This window comes from Corythoichthys intestinalis, chromosome 2 (assembly GCF_030265065.1).
Source record: "Corythoichthys intestinalis isolate RoL2023-P3 chromosome 2, ASM3026506v1, whole genome shotgun sequence".
Lineage (NCBI taxonomy): Eukaryota > Metazoa > Chordata > Actinopteri > Syngnathiformes > Syngnathidae > Corythoichthys > Corythoichthys intestinalis.
Genome location: NC_080396.1, coordinates 73,727,346 through 73,745,256, shown reverse-complemented (window position 1 = coordinate 73,745,256; position 17,911 = coordinate 73,727,346). Strand labels below are relative to the sequence as shown.

Here is a 17,911-nt window from a genome sequence, read left to right as displayed (position 1 = left end):
TTCATTCATTTAAAACCAACAGGGAGTGAACCGCAGGAGTTTATCATGTTTTGTACTAGGGGTGGGAAACTCTGGGTATCTCGTGATACGATTGGTGATACAAGAGTCATGATAACGATGATCTCACGATGTGGCGATACAACAATTGAGGAAATCAATTTAGCATATTCTACAAAACGAAAAATAAACAAAAAAACAAGTTCTCTTCATCCTTTTGCTGTGAATAGGAATAAGTTTAGCACTTGAAGACATCCAATCCGTTTGAACTGGACACAAAAAGGGTGCGTGACAGTAAGTCGGGATGAAAAAAAAAAAAACCTGAAGGAAAACCACAGTGAATAGCAGACAAATAAGGCAATGATAGCGCTAACAACGAAGGGATATAAAAACTGTCAAATGGCAGCAAGTCAATATCTCTGCAAACCGCAGAATTTAAAGACACTGCTGATGAGCTGGAATTGGATGCAGGTACAGTGACATCTATTTAGGACAATATCTCGATTCTTGGCATAAGCGTATCGATGGCCTTATGGGATGCAAAGTATCACTATATATCACCATTTCGATATTTTGTCACACCCCTATTTTGTTTATGGAACGGCACTGACACAAAATGGCCGACGAGCGATAACAGCTGTCCCCGTTGGCTCACTGCGCACATTATGCAACCCACTCTCCCTACATAGGTGATATTTATGGTTTGGGGGTCCACAATGGCATTTCTATACATTTCGACATGTAAATGTTAGATAAAAGTCTACGTTTGTTGTACGTGGCAGGGGTCGGTGAGAGCCAGATGACATACGAGGGAGGACGCTGGCACGCCGATGACCTGTGCTTCTGTTGCGCCCGATGCCGACTGCCTCTGTCGGGTCGGCCCTTCCTGCCCCGACGAGGGCTCCTCTTCTGCTCCGGGGCCTGCTCGCTTGTGGACCGCCCCGACGGCGCCCGCTCCTGGCGCCTCTCGTCGCCGTGTGCTTCTCCCTCGCGGCCCGCGGAGGGCGCCGAACGATGTTGTGGTAAGTTTTCAGGTTTGCCTTTTAGCATGACATACAGGTAGTCCCCGAGTTACGAACAAGTTCCGTTCCTATGTTGGCGACGTAATACGAATTTCCATGTAAGTTTTAATTAACCCTTTAAAGAACCCCAAAATATCAAAATAATTATCCAAAAAGTCCAGAAGTATTATATATTTTTTTAATGATGGAGGATACACTGCCCTTTGGTAGCAACGTTGGGTCTGGCTTGACTGTCGCGTTGTATGACTGAAGTAGAGCAGACTCAAGACGTCTGAAGGACAGGTGCGCTCTGGTTTGGCCCACATCAGGTTGTAAGTTGTTTCCGTTAATATATGCTTGTGTATGCATTTGTAATTAAGTTTAGAGCTACAGTTAGTGGATTTATGTGTAAGCGATTTGCTATGAGAATTGTAAAGACCTTAGCATTCGTAGCTTTTAAGATAGCAGACTTTTGTTAGGCAAATTTGGCTAATTTAATCTTTTGAATTTACATATTGATCAGACTAGATGGACGTTTGAACACCAGTTGTTTTGTGTCAATTGTTTTATTGTTAAAATGCGTGTCGTGACGTGTACATACAGTGGAATGAAAAAGTATCTGAACCTTTTGGAATTTCCACATTTCTGCATAAAATCACCATCAAATGTGATCTGATCTTTGTCAAAATCACACAGATGTAAAAACAGTGTCTGCTTTAACTAAAACCGCCCAAACATTTATAAGTTTTCATATTTTATTGAGGATAGCATGCAAACAATGACAGAATGTGGAAAAATAAGTACAGTAAGTGAACACTCTGCCTAAGGAGGATTAAAGAACAATTGAAACAATTTAAGTCAGGTTGCGTGCCCACTCATTGATGAGTGGTTTAAAGCTGCCCTGCCCACTATATAAAGCACACCTGGTAAGAAATGTCTTGATGAAAAGCATTGTCTGTTGTGCATCATGGCTCGGTTAAAAGAGCTGTCTGAAGACCAAGGATTGTGGATTTGTATAAAGCTGGGAAAGGATTCAAAACTATCTCTAAAAGTCTGGATGTTCATCACTCGACAGTCAGGGAAGTTGTCTACAAATTGAAAGTTTGGCACTGTTGCTTTTCTCCCAAGGAGTTTTCGTCCACCAAAGATGACACCAAGAGTTCAGCGCAGAATACTCAGAGAGGTGAAAAAAGAACCCCAGACTGTCTACTAAAGACTTACAGAAATCACTAGCAGAGTCCATATGTGCACACATCAATTATATGGAAAACAATTGCCAAGAATGGTGTTCATGGGAGGACTCGGCAGAGGAAGCCACTGCTGTATTAAGAAAACATTGTTGCTTGTTTAATGTTAACAAAAAGGCACTTGGACACTCCACAGATGTTTTGGCAAAATATTTTGTTGTCTGAACCCAAAGCAGAATTGTTTGGAAGTAACACACAACGTCATGGGTGGAGGAAAAATGGAACCAACATCAACACCTAATCCCCACCGCGAGGCATGGTGGAGGGGGCATCATGATTTGGGGCTGTTTTGCTGCCTCAGGGCCTGAACAAATTGTAGTAATGGTGGAGTCTAAGTCCAGACTTAAACCCCTTTGAGATGCTGTGGCATGACCTAAAGACAGCGATTCATGCCAGTATTCCCAGAAATCTGACTGAACTACAGCTGTTTTGTAGAGAAGAATGGGCCAAGATTAGCCCTGATCAATGTACCAGACTGATCTGCACTACAGGAAGCGTCTGGTTAAAGTCATTGCTGCCAAAGGGTGGGGGGGGGGGGGGGGGGCACAAAATATTACATGTGATGGTTCACTTAGTACTTATTCTCCCCCTTTTGTCATTGTTTGCATACTATCCTCATTAAAAGATGAAACCCTATAAATGTTTGGGTGGTTTTCATTAAAGTGCCTACGACAGGAGAAAACAAGTCTTAAATAGCATTATTGTGTGAATTAGAATCATATTTTGAGACAATTCGACTATATACAACAATTTGGCAAAGCGCAGATGACGAGAAATTAGTCTTTTAATCTGCCGTTTAGCCACGCCTACCAATATACAGGCATGAAAATCTCTCACCTTTCGGCGAAATTCGCCGTTTTGAAGTAAAAAAGGGCGACCTACGTGAATTGCGTAGATCCGAGGAGAAATTCTTTTTGGGAGGGGGGGGGTCGGGAGGTTTTATTAAATTATTATTATTATTATCATCATGTGATTAACTTAGTACGTAAACTGATCGGTTCTTTAAAAAAGTGACACGGACAGTCAGCAAATCCTTCTAGATCAGCGGTCTCAAACCGACTCCACAAAGGGCCGCAGTGGGTCCTGGTTTTTGTTCCAACAGATCCAGCACAAACAGTTCAACCAATGAGGTTTCTACTAACATAAGCAGCACCTGATTGCAATCAACTGATTACACTTGTAAGAAACCAGATTGGTGAAAAGGTATTTGTCTCGTTTGGTTGGAATGAAATCCAGTACCCCCTGCGGCCCTTTGAGGACCGGTTTGAGACCACTGTTCTAGATGCTTCGCTGACGAGAACCAATCATCGGCCCAAGCTGCGGGCCATTATTCCAAACGCGCGCACTCCTTACGTGTAACAAGGAGTGCTCGGCGAGCCTTTGGTTGCATTGCAAAGCTGCGAAAACAAAAAAGCAGGCCTTATCCACACCGGGGCAGACCAGAGCGCAGCATACACACTTGCCTGTATTTGTCAGCAGATTGAATTTGGTGAGTAATGGTTTCAATCGTTTTCACATTTTGCGATATAAAAAAGTTAATGCCACTCGTTGCAGCTTGCGTTGAACACTCCCAGAGCTAGCCAAATCTCCCATGAAAAAAAATAGCTCCCGTTAAATTGGCGTCAAGCTTGTGTATTTAGCGGTAATATAAACGAAGAAACACACTGTTGAGTCAAATTAAGCGGCATGCTCTCGGATGGAGGGGTCGCCTCGCATCGCATCGCTCCCGTCGTCCGCCTTAGACGCGTTATTTTCGGTTGGGACTTGAGCTGACGAGTGGTGGGAATGACTCTTGCTTCTTAAAGCTTTTCAGAAATACAGGGATCCCTCGTTTTTCGCGGTTAATGGGGACCAGAACCCGCTGCAATAAGTGAAAACCGCGAAGTAGCACCCCCCCATTTTTTTGTGTGTGTTCAATGTATTTATTCAGATTTTACATTGGAAGAAAGATACATATATATGACATGTTTTTTCACTTTTTTCACCAAAGTATCATTTATAAATGGTTTTCAAGCACTTCAAAATGTAAGAATTATGATAAGTTTTAAACATGTTACTGCCCCACCGAATTATTTTTAAACAAGAATAAAGTAGTAAGAAAATGCTTGGCTTTATTAAATGCTTCATACTGAGTCTACTCAAACCCTCTCAGGCTTTGTTAAACGGTGATTGACACACGTGCAAAGTTTTTCTTTTTATATATATTTTTTGTTTGAAGCAACTTATTTGATTGAATAATAAAAACACAAATGTCCTAGCCAAAATGTGGCCCAAACGCAAAACAACATTACTTCAATGGAAAAATTTGTTTCAATCAAGAAAAATAGTTTTCAAATGCTTTTTTTGTCTCAAATTTATTTTGCAATCAAATTTTTTTTTTTTTTATTGAAGTGACTTTTGGGATTAAAAGTATAACTGCATTTTGATTGAAGCAACTTTGTTTTTGATAGAAGTAACTTTGTTTTTTGATTGAATAATAAAAACACAAATCTACCTCCATCGTTATTGAGAGAGAAAGAAATTAAGAAAGCTTTAAAACTAAAAGCCACCGGGGAGTCTGTTTTTTTTTATTTATTTTTTTAATATTTATATTTCATTACATAGACATGCCTCGTAGGGAAAGGAGATTGAGGGATAAAAAAAGGAGTTGGATGAGGCTGCTAAAGGCAGCGGATATCTCATCAGCTGGGTGAATAGCAGACCTGGTAAGAACAGGTTTGCAAGGATAGTCGGGTATTAAATACAATTATAAACACATTACAATGTTATTTTTCTATAAGATTTTATGTCATTGCTTTATTAATCATTAGGTGCTAGAGTTGTTAAGTATGGATAATAATGAAATAATAGTTTTGAGAAAACTGTGCTGTTGGTGGCTCAGTGACCATCTGATGTGGTTTGTTCTCAGATGAACAAGTTGAGGAAGGAAGTTTTGATGCAGAGGTTGAAGGAAGAAAAGAGCTAGACTGACTGAGTCACAGCCAGAAAGTGTGGATGACAGTTTTGATTTCTATTCACTGTTGCCCCCTCCCAATTAAAGTATGTCACAGTCGCAGCCAATTATTATCTAAAGCTGGTTAAAATTGAAGTTATGTTGTTTTAAGGTGTATTAAATACTTGTTCATGTGCCCCTTTTGATCTATGAGCACCCGCCCCTCCACCGGTCTCTGCACGGCCCTGCTGAAACACAGTGTGGGTCGACAGAGCTCAATATTTTGTTGGGGTGTACAGTGTACTGGAACATATTTCCTCCACACCCTTCTCACCTTTTTAACCCCTGACCCATTTTCATGCCTGAATATAGGACTCTAGCGTCCCCAATAGAAGGATGACGTCAGCAGTGTCAACCCACTGAGGGGGAATTATTCAGAACGAGGAAAATGGGATGAAGAGAGACGCAAAATGTCATTGTTTCAGTCTCTCTACTCCAATATTTTTACAGGATATTCTTTTTATTGAAGTATTTTTTCCCCAATTGCTAAATAAATGGTATGGTCATGACAAGTAACAGTCTTATGCTAAATGGAATATGGAATAATCAAAATGCATTTATTTAGTACAACATGGCAAAATTTCTCCATAATGGTCAAAACTGTCGACTTCACCTTTACTGTCGCACCTCCCGAATGATATTTTATGCCACCATAGTTAGTCAGGCTTTTGTCATTTCCCTGCCCCAGCTTCGGAGAATGTAAACAAACCGAGAGGCGTGACAGCTACCCGCCATGCTAACCCGAATTGAGTGATGTCTCAAAGTCTTATTTTCGCTTTTCGAAGCAAAAAGTCGCACAAAACTAGCCCGGATCATGTCACACAGCGGCGGGGTTGGCGATTGTCTTTGCCGATCGGCAACCCGCCTGGCGGCGAGCGATTTACAGCTCATTCCCCTACTACGGACAGGAGAGCTCGCCGGGGAACCATTTGGAGAGTATCGCCGGACAAACCGGCTGACGTTGGAGGAGCGCCTAGCTGCCACATGGTCAATACGAATACGGCGTAAAATAATGCTTTACTACACAGCAATACGTAAACAGAGAGCGGCGTGCAGTTGTTGTGCAGGTAACATGGCAGGATGTGTCTGAGAAGAACTTTTTTACATGTCGGTCCATGATCAAACGTAAGTAAATTGTCCTTTTATTTAAAGAAAGTTTGTAGTGTTTACTTTATGATCCCTGTTTTCGTGGCCATTTTTAACACAAAGTTGCAGTTTCTGATGGGATTGAAAAATCGACAAAACACCGGGCACACGAAGAGGGCAATAAGTCGGGTATAGAGGGGTGTGTGCAAACAAGCCGCCGGTCATCGTCCGAGTGATATTCTCTGTGGACAATCAGCCACAAAATGCAAGCCACCTCCGTATTAAAATGTGTGCCATGATAGCAGTATTTGACATAATACAAAATACGATGTTTACTCACTTCCTCGTAAGTCCAATGGTCCCACAGTGGTAGGGCTTGTTTTGGCCAATATCCGCGGTGAACGGGAACCTTTTGAAACCCAAAAAGACTCTCCCTGGTGCAGCAACAATTTTCTGCAGCCGTTTGGCTGGATGATGCGAAAAATTAACGAATTAATCCGCAAAATCAGCTGAATCCGTAGTCCATCTGCATGCTATAAAGCAATGCTGTATTATGAGATGCTGACCCGGGAGACGTCACATTCGCATTCGTCCTAAACCCGAGACTGAAGCTGGAAGTCACTCATTTTCATAGGGCGGGATTCAAAAATTGAATATATAAAATGATCGCTTCCACACACACATTCAAGTGGTCCATTTCATTCAGCAGCATAAAACACAACGTGAAATATGAAATAAACATGCTTTTTGGTGTCATACGCACTTTAAAGCAGACACTGTTTTTTCATCTGCGTGATTTTGACAAAGATCAGATCACATTTGATGGTGATTTTATGCAGAAATGTGAGAAATTCCTAAAGGTTCAGAATTGTGACAAAAATATGTACAATGGCAGAACAAAACAGTGCCGTGAGTACTCAAAAGTGCTCTGGGTGCATCCAGTTTTCAAATGTTCCCTTTTCCATTTTTCCTTTTAGACATGGAGGCAAGTGGAGACTCTCCTCTGCTCGGCAATGCGCGCTCCCGGTCTCCTGTCCCCAACATCAGGGGAGGGAACGGCCCCGGGCCCCCAGACCTTCCACGTCCGGGGGACGACGGCCTTTCGGAAGGAAATTCCGGACCTGGACTGGCTAGCGTGTCTTCAAGGGGAACCTCCACCAATCAGGACGTCGAGCAAAACGATCGTCCCCTGAAAGGTGCCTGTTGTTTCAAAACTAGGGCCTCGTGATTATTAGTGTGATATTTTTGTGATTCCCACACGTGCAAAGCAATAATAAAATGTCTAGGATATAAATGTATAAAAGCAACAAAATAACAAAAACCAAAAGAGGAGCCTGGAACTTAGAAAAGCCCCAACATCAACAACAAGTTACCCATGAACAGAAAGTGACAAAGAAATTTCTTAAATCAACAGAAAATGAGCCTAAATGCGCAAAATCAAGATAAAGTGGCCCAAAGCAACAGGAAGTGACCCGAAAAAGTCCCCAAAATCAACTTGAAGTCACCAAAAATGTACAGAACGTGACCCTGGGGAATGGTCCAAAATGTACAGGAAGAAACCAATGAACAAGAAGTCACCTGGAAATGTCCTAAATGTGCAGGCAATGAGCCTTAATGCCAAAAATCAAGATAAGTGGCTCAAATAAACAGGAAGTGACCTGAAAAAAGTCCCCAAATAAACATGAATTCACCCAAAAAAAAATGTACAGTAAGTGACCCTGGAATGGCCTAACATGTATAGGAAGTGACCCAAAATCAAAAGTGACCAATGAGCAAGAAGTGACCTGGAAATGTCTGAAATCAACAGAAAATTTGCCTAAATGGCCAAAATTAAGATAAGTGGCCCACATCATCAGGAAGTGACCATAAAAAAGCCCCAAAATCAACATGAAGTCACCAAAAATGTACAGGAATTGAGACTGAAATGACCCATCATGTACAAGAAGTCACCCAAAATTAAAATGAAATGATCAGTGAACAAGAAGTGACCTGGAAATTTCCTAAAATGAACAGAAAATGAGCCTAAATGCCCAAAATCAAGATTAAGTAACCCAAACCAGCAGGTGGTGACTTGTGAAAACCCCCCAAATCCACATGAAGTCACCAAAAAAATTACAGAAAGTGACCCTGAAATGGCCCAACATGTATAGGAAATGACCAAGAAACATAAAGTGACCTGGAAAAGTCCTCAAAGCAACAGGAAATGATCCAAATTGTACAAGAAGTGACTTCGTAATCCCACTTAATGTGCAGGAAGGAAGTGGTTCAAAATCAACAATAAGTGACCTGGAAATGCTCCCAAATCAACAGGAAGTGACCCAGAGAAGCCCTAAAATCAACAGGAGTTGACTAATGAACAGGAAGTGACTGTAAGGCACCTAAGACAATAAGACAACATATACAGGAAGTAACCCATGAATGGCTCAAAATGATCAGGAAGTTAGTGAAATTGAATGTCAATGGCAGCCCGTGAGTTAACGAGGCATGATACCTAAAATGAACACGAAGTGACAAAAAATCTACAGGAAGTGACCTAAGCTAATAGCATTTTCTAACTAGCATATATCAGTCCAATATCGAAGGCTTATTTTTCTTTGATTGCTTTAATATCAATGCAAGATAAAAATACAGTGGGGCGAATAAGTATTTAGTCAACCACTAATTGTGCAAGTTCTCCCACTTGAAAATATTAGAGAGGCCTGTAATTGTCAACATGGTTAAACCTCAACCATGAGAGACAGAATGTGTGGGGAAAAAAACAGAAAATCACATTGTTTGATTTTTAAATAATTTGGAAATCATGGTGGAAAATACATATTTGGTCAATACCAAAATTTTAATCTCAATACTTTGTTATGTACCCTTTGTTGGCAATAACGGAGGCCAAACATTTACTGTAACTCTTCACAAGCTTTTCACACACTGTTGCTGGTATTTTGGCCCATTCCTCCATGCAGATCTCCTCTAGAGCAGTGATGTTTTGTGGCTGTCGTTGGGCAACACGGACTTTCAACTCCCTCCGCAGGTTTTCTACGGGGTTGAGATCTGGAGACTGGCTAGGCCACTCTAGGACCTTAAAATGCTTCTTACGAAGCCACTCCTTTGTTGCCCTGGCTGTGTGTTTGGGATCATAGTCATGCTTAAAGACCCTGCCACGTCTCATCTTCAATCCCCTCGCTGATGGAAGGAGATTTTCACTCAAAATCTCTCGATACATGGCCCCATTCATTCTTTCCTTTACACAAATCAGTCGTCCTGGTCCCTTTGCAGAAAAACAGCCCCAAAGCATGATGTTTCCACCCCCATGCTTCACAGTGGGTATTGTGTTCTTCGGATGCAATTCAGTATTATTTCTCCTCCAAACACTAGAACCTGTGTTTCTACCCAAAAGTTCTATTTTGGTTTCATATGACCATAACGCATTCTCCCAGTCCTCTTCTGGATCATCCAAATGCTCCTAGCGAACCGCTGATGGGCCTGGACGTGTACTGGCTTCAGCAGGGGGACACGTCTGGCAGTGCAGGTTTTGAGTCCCTGGCGGCGAATTGTGTTACTGATAGTAGCCTTTGTTACTGTGGTCCCAGCTCTCTGTAGGTCATTCACGAGGTCCCCCCGTGTGGTTCTGGGATTTTTGCTCACCGTTCTTGTCATCATTTTGATGCCACGGGGTGAGATCTTGCATGGAACCCCGGATCGAGGGAGATTATCAGTGGTCTTGTATGTCTATGTCCATTTTCTAATAATTGCTCCCACAGTTGATTTCTTTACACCAAGCGTTTTACCTATTGCAGATTCAGTCTTCCCAGCCTGGTGCAGGTCTACAATTTTGTCTCTGGTGTCCTTCGACAGCTCTTTGGTCTTGGCCATAGTGGAGTTTGGAGTGTGACTGACTGAGGTTGTGGACAGGTGTCTTTTATACCCATAATGAGTTAAAACAGGTGTCATTAATACAGGTAACGAGTGGCGCCTCGTTAGACCTCGTTAGAAGAAGTCAGACCTCATTGACAGCCAGAAATCTTGCTTGTTTGTAGGTGACCAAATACTTCTTTTCAACTCTAATTTTGAAATAAATTCTTTAAAAATCAAACATTGTGATTTTCTGTTTCTTTTTTCCACATTCTGTCTGGTGGTGGTTGAGGTTTACCCATGTTGACAATTATAGGCCTCTCTAATCTTTTCAAGTAGGAGAACTTGTACAATTGGTGGTTGACTAAATACTTATTTGCCCCACTGTAAATAACTACTTGCATCTGTGAGTTAACGCCGAGTTAATTCCGAGTTAATTCGCCCTGCATTAATCCAAATGTTTCCTTCCGATTTTCAGACGACATTTCGCCTGACGCACCTCCGCTTCCCGTCAAGTCTCGCCACCCGTCCGCTCCCACAACCCCGCCGCCGCCAACGTTTGAAAACGCGCCCCCTGAGTCCCCGCCCCCTTTGAGAAGTGGCCCGGCGAGGGTCAGCTTCCGAGAGCCCATAAGCAGCAGCTACTCTGCGGACGAGGAAAGCCAAGACGACGAGCGCACGGCGGACGCCGAGGAGAATCTGAGCCCGTGCGAGAGAGAGCGACGGGACTCGGGTTCCTCGTGCTCCACGTGTTCATCTTCCTCCGATTCGGAGCCAGAGGGCTACTTCCTGGGGCGGCCGATACCGCCGCCGCTCCAAAAACGGAAAGAAGACGAAGAGCCTTCCAGAAAGAGTTTGAGGGACAGCTTCAGGCGAAGGCGTGCTGGCGACGCCAAGGACAAAGATCCAAACTGCTCGCTTTCTTGACGCAAACGACCGGAAACAACAATTTTTGTATGTAAATATTGACTAATCCGAGCAAAAAGACCGGACATTGTCAACAGCAGCTCACGTTACTGTTTACATTGTTTGAAGCTGAGCTGCTATAGATATGCAAACACCCCAGTAATGGCCACCAAACACTATAGGGCAACATATACAGATCTCTACTCGGATTACTCAATACAGTATACGTAGAACATTGTTCATAATTTAGAAATCTTTTGTTGTCAATGGTGGGCAATGAGTTTATTCTCTGTCAAGGGTACTTACGGGTCACTTACCCAGCAATTCCAGGCCACTTCCTGTTTTTTGGGGTCACTTTCTGTTAACTTTGAGCCATCTACAGATCCCTTCGTGTAGATTGGGTCAGTTCCTGTTAACATTGAGCTATTTTTAGATCACTTCCTGTGAATTGGGTACCTCCGGTTCATTTTAAAGCATTTACAGTTCACTTCTTAATGATTTTGGGTCACTTCCTGTGTATTTAGCTTTAATTCCAGGTCACTTCTTGGATTTTGGGGTTACTTCCTGTTCGTTTGTCACCATTTACCGGTAACTTCTTGTGGATTGAATAACTTCCTGTCAATTTTCATGGCATTTACAGGTCACTTTCTTATGAATTTTGGGTCACTTCCTGGTGATTTTGCCTCATTGCTAGGTCACTTCCTAAACATTTTGGGTCACTTGCTGTTAACATTGAGTCATTTACAGATCACTTCCTGTGGATTGGGTAACTTCCAGTCCATTTTTCGGCATTTACAGTTCACTTCTTCATGATTTTGGGTCACTTCCTGTTGATTTTTGGGCATTGCTAGGTCACTTCCTGAAAATTTTGGGTCGCTTCCTGTTTATTTAGCTTCCATTCTGGCCCACTCATGTTTAAGTTCAGTTCCAAGTCAATTCCTGATCATTTTGGGCCACTTCCTGTTGATTTTGGGTCACTTCCTGGATGTGATTCAGTGCCATTGACTCATTGGCCACCGCGATGAATTGACTTATCGAGTGGCAAATGATTGGTCATTTATTTTGATTGTCAATAAACAATATATTTGTTTAAAATGGTCAAAATCCTATTTTTTTTTAACCTGTAACATTTTTTCGGGGTCACTTCCTGTTGATTTGGGGGTAACTAACCCATTGGAAATGAATGGTAAAAAATGAGTCTTTTGGGGTGGATTTCAGAGGAATGGTTTAAGGTTTTGTGGGTCTTATACACGGAACAGGACCCAATAGATATTAATGGGAAGATTTAATGGGTCCAATAACATTGACCATGGACTCCTAACATATATATGTGTATATACAGTGCTGGTCAAATATATTGGCGCCCCTTCAATTCTGTCAGATAATGCTCAATTTCTCCCAGAAAATGATTGCAATTACAAATGCTTTGGTAGTAATATCTTCATTTATTTTGCTTGCAATGAACACAAAAGAGAATGAAAAAAAAAAATAATAATAATAATTTTACACAAAACTCCAAAAATGGGCCGGACAAATGTATTGGTAACCTCAGCCTAATACTTGGTAGCACAACCTTTTGACAAAATAACTGCGATCAACCGCTTCTGGTATCCATCAATGAGATTCTTACAATGCTCTGGTGGAATTTTAAACCATTCTTCTTTGGCCAACTGCTCCAGGTCTCTGAGATTTGAAGGATGCCTTCTTCAAGCTGCCATTTTCAGACCTCTCCACAAGTGTTCTCTGGGATTCAGGTCTGCACTCATTGCTGGCCACTTTAGAAGTCTCCAGTGCTTTCTCTCAAACCATTTTCTAGTGCTTTTTGAAGTGTATTTTGGGTCATTGTCCTGCTCGAAGACCCATGACCTCTTTCTCACACTGGGTCCTACATTATGCTGCAAAATTTGTTGGTAGTCTTCAGACTTCATAATGCCATGCACATGGTCAAGCAGTCCAGTGCCAAAGGTAGCAGAGCAACCCCAAAACATCAGCGAACCTCTGCCATATTTGATTGTGAGGACCGTGTTCTTTTCTTTGAAGGCCTCAGTTTTCCCCCTGTAAACTCGATGTTGATGCCTTTTCCCAAAAAGCTCTACTTTTGTCTCATCTGACTAGAGAACATTCTTCCAAAATGTTTTTGGCTTTCTCAGGTAGTAAGTCCAGCCTGGCTTTTTTATGTCTCTGGGTCAGAAGTGGGGTCTTCCTGGGTATCCTACCATAGACACCCTTCTCATTTGGACGCTGACGGATAGTACGGGTTGACACTGTTGTACCCTCGGACTGCAGGACAACTTGAACTTGTTTGGATATTAGTCGAGTTTCTTTATCCACCATCCGCACAATATTTCGTTGAAATCTCTCGTGAATTTTTCTTTTCCCTCCACATCTAGGGAGGTTAGCCACAGTGCCGTGGGCTTTACACTTATTGATGACACTGCGTACGGTAGACACAGGACCATTCAGGTCTTTGGAGATGGACTTGTAGCCTTGAGATTACCCATGCTTCCTCACAATTTTCATCCTCATGAAAGAGGAGAAGACCAAGGAATCCTCAGACAGTTCCTTGGTCTTCTTTCTTTTCTCCATGCTCAATGTGGTACACACAAGGACACAGGACAGAGGTTGAGTCAACTTTAATCCATTTTTACTGGCTGCAAGTGTGATTTAGTTATTGCCGCCAACTGCTTTGTGCCACAGGTAAGTAACAGGTCCTGTTAATTCTACAAATTAGAGAAGCATCACATGATTTTTCAAAGAGTGCCAATACTTATGTCCGGCCCATTTTTGGGGTGTTGTGTAAAATGAATATGATGATTTTTTTTTTTTTTTTGCCATTCTCTTTTGTGTTTTTTCATTGCAAGCAAAATCAATGAAAATATTACTGCCAAACAGGGGCATGTCTAGGATTTTTTTTCTTGGGGGGGCCAAACAGGGTCACAATCTGTAGAGGGGTGGCATATTTTACTGTAGGGGTGTAACGATACAAAAAAAGTCACGATTACCTCGGTTTTGGGGTCACAATTCGTTTCAGTAAAGTACAGGAATAACATGTTAAACCATTTGCTTGCTCAGCATGTTGTTTATTAAAACAAAACTCACATGATCACAGTAGCACAAATCAAGGATTTGCTTCCTCGTGAATGATTAAAATCCTTACCTAATCACCCCAATCATGAATGAATCTCTGACCACACAAAGAAATATATTTCAACTTGTTGTCTTACAGATAAGTACACATTTAGAACTATTAATTTTATGACATATTTACCTGCTGAATGCTGTCCTGAAGAGGATGCTGTAGCCCCACTGTCTCCAGCAGCTGATCTTTTTTTCTTCTTGACAATAAAGAATGTCTCAATGTTTTGAGATCTCTTCATTGTTCTTTCCCTAATCTGCCCGAGAAAATGAGGCCATAATGCTCAGGCATTTATCATGTGTCATGTTGAAAAAAACTAAAATCACAGCAAACGCAAACAAACTCAAGTGAAAATTACCCCAACCAAGAAAAAGGCAAAAAGAAAAAGGAAAAAAACTACCAAGTTCTAATCAGTTAAATTCTTTCAAACGATTTGAGCTAGTGTTGCTAACATTAGCTTCTTAATTTCAGCTACACAAACGTTACCCAACCACCTGTGACATGCCTATACATTAAACACTAACATTCACATTTTTTTCACAGTTTGGACATTCTCACTTACCTCAATTATTAATGGTGTTTAACCACCGCCGTGGTAGGTGTGTTCTCAAGAACAACATAAACACCAAATTGTCCAACTTGGTCTGTTGTGAATGCATGATATTGACGTTCCTGTGCATCCTATTCGCCTAAAGTCACGTGAATGAGGAAAAAGTATTCGATTGGCTGCTTCCTCCTCGACGCCGAACTCAGTCGCAGAAAGTTCAACCAAACCATCTCCTTGGCGGTGCGTTAAATTTGACGAGCTACAGTCAATTTGGCGTCATCGCATCGCCCCGACGCGACATGCGTGACATGTTCACATTGACTTTCATGGGAACCCGCGGCGCGACAAGCAAATTAAGCGGCCGGTGTGAACGTAGCTTTACTGAGGTGGTGGTTGGTTGGGGGGCACTTAGGGTGGCCAACCAAATTTCAGGGGTGGCAAATGCCACCCCCGGCCACCCTTGTGGCCACGCCTATGATAGCATGGCCTCTTAACTTCTTGTGAGTGATTATGAGTGGTGCGCTGGTGACTTCTCTGAGGCCATTTAAATAGGGCTCATTGGATGCAAACGCCCACAAACGCTACAATGGGAAAGTCAAAGGAGCTCAGCATGGATCTGAAAAAGCGAATCATTGACTTGAACAAGTCAGGAAAGTGACTTGGAGCCATTTCAAAGCAGCTGCAGGTCCCAAGAGCAACAGTGCAAACAATTGTTTGTAAATATAAAGTGCATGGCACTGTGTTGTCACTGCCACGATCAGTAAGAAAATGCAAGCTATCACCTGCTGCTGAGAGAAAATTGGTCAGGAGGGTGAAGATTCAACCGAGAATCACCTAAAAGCAGATCTGCCAAGAATTAGAAGCTGCTGGAACACAGGTGTCAGTGTCCACAGTCAAGCGTGTTTTGCATCTCCATGGACTGAGAGGTTGCCGTGCAAGAAGGAAGCCCTTGCTCCAAAAGCGGCACCTTAAGGCTCGACTGAAGTTTGCTGCTGATCACATGGACAAAGATAAGACCTTCTGGAGGAAAGTTCTGTGGTCAGACGAAACAAAAATCGAGCTGTTTGGCCACAATGCCCAGCAATATGTTTGGAGGAGAAAAGGTGAGGCCTTTAACCCCAAATACACCATGCCTACCGTCAAGCACAGTGGTGGTAGTATTATGCTGTGGGGCTGTTTGCTGCCATTGGAACTGGTGCTTTACAGAGAGTAAATGGGAAAATGAAGAAGGAGGATTACCTTCAAATTCTTCAAGATAACCTAAAGTCATCAGCCCGAAGATTGGGTCTTGGGTTGCAGTTGGGTGTTCCAACAGAACAATGACCCCACACACATCAAAGTGGTAATGGAATGGCTAAATCAGGCTAGAATTAAGGTTTTCGAATGGCCTTCCCACAGTCCTGACTTAAACCCCATTGAGAACTTGTGGACAATGCTGAAGAAACAAGTCCATGTCAGAAAGCCATCAAATTTAACTGAACTGCACCAATTCTGTCAAGAGGAGTGGTCAAAGATTCAACCAGAAGCTTGTGGATGGCTACCAAAAGCGCCTAATTGAAGTGAAAATGGCCAAGGGACATGTTACCAAATATTAGCGCTGCTGTATGTATATTTTTGACCCAGCAGATTTGATCACTTTTTTCTGTTCACCTATAATAAAGTCATAAAAGAACCAAACTTCATGAATGTTTTTTGTGACAAAGAAGTATCTGTTCCAATCACTCTATCAGAGAAAAATCAGAGTTGTAGAAATAACTGGAAACTCAAGAGAGCCATGACATTATGTTCTTCACAAGTGTATGTAAACCTTTGACCACAACTGTATACGTATGTATGTATGTATACAGTGCTGGCCAAAAGTATTGGCACCCCTGCAATTCTGTCAGATAATGCTCAATTTCTCCCAGAAAATGATTGCAATTACAAATGCTATGAAGCTCATTTCACTGACACAACTTTCTAAGTCACCAAAATTGCTAATTCGTGTTGCTGTATGTATATTTTTGACCCAGCAGATTTGATCACTTTTTCTGTTAACCCATAATAAAGTCATAAAAGAACCAAACTTCATGAATGTTTTTTGTGACAAAGAAGTATCTGTTCCAATCACTCTATCAGAGAAAAATTTAGAGTTGTAGAAATAACTGGAAACTCAAGAGAGCCATGACATTATGTTCTTCACAAGTGTATGTAAACTTTTAAACCAAAACTGCAGTACTGTGCAAAAGTCTTAGGCAGGACACCTGCCTAAAACCTTTGCACAGTACTGTATATTTTTATTATATTATGTATATACAGGATATACTGTATGTATATATTTTCCCCAAGTGGAAGCTTCCATGATCCTAATAAATTAAATAATTAAAAAATTATATATACAGTACTGTGCAAAAGTTTCAGGCAGGTGTCCTGCCTAAAACTTTTGCACAGTACTGTATATATATATATATATATATATATATATATATATATATATATATATATATATAATGTGTGTGTGTGTGTGTGGGGGGGGGGGGGTAATGTATAAATAAATTCGAAGTATCTGCTTTTCATTTATTTTGAATTTTCTTTCTGTACAATGATTCCTCGCGGTTAATGCCCCCCCGCCCCAAGAAAATTAAAATTCAGCATAGTAAAGGCGGAGCTTATTTTCATTATTTACATAACCTAATATTTAATTAAATGCTTTTCAAGCACTGCAAATTTAATGATTATGATATGAGATATATATAAAGAAAATCATATGTACAGTACATGTATAAATCATACATGCACATATTTTAGCATTTCAAAATAAAATGCTGTATTAATTTTTTCATTGGAAAAATGTGCGATGGACGAAGAGTTTGAAGCGCAAAGTAGTGAGGAATCACGATTCATTTTTATTTTCCTTTTCGTAAATAAAAAGGGGGGAGAAAGAGTAAATAGTCTTTTTTTAAAAATTGTATTTCATACTTCATATATTTATTTATTTTTCTTTTTATCTTGCACTTCTTATAAATACTATACAAAAATGGGGAGAAAGTCATGTTTGGATTTCATTAAAAGAAAAAATGACGAGAATTTGACCTAAATGGAAAAAAAAGTCGATGCGCAGGTGAATGGAATTTATCCGGTTTCCACCAATCAGCAAGAAGGTAGGCGGGGCCA

At 41.3% G+C, this 17,911-nt stretch overlaps 1 protein-coding gene across 2 annotated transcripts in view; it reads left to right on the top strand.

Annotated features, from left to right (window-relative positions):
• Positions 1-12,478, top strand: part of LOC130912552 (prickle planar cell polarity protein 3-like) — a 39,584-nt gene extending 27,106 nt beyond the window's left edge. For both annotated transcript variants that reach the window (XM_057830711.1, XM_057830710.1), the window contains 3 exons: positions 780-1,019; positions 7,301-7,519; positions 10,648-12,478. In XM_057830711.1, coding sequence (XP_057686694.1) covers positions 780-1,019; positions 7,301-7,519; positions 10,648-11,096 — 908 coding nt within the window. In that variant the 3' untranslated portion in view covers positions 11,097-12,478. The remainder of the gene's footprint in view (positions 1-779; positions 1,020-7,300; positions 7,520-10,647) is intronic.
• The last annotated feature ends 5,433 nt before the right edge of the window (positions 12,479-17,911 follow it).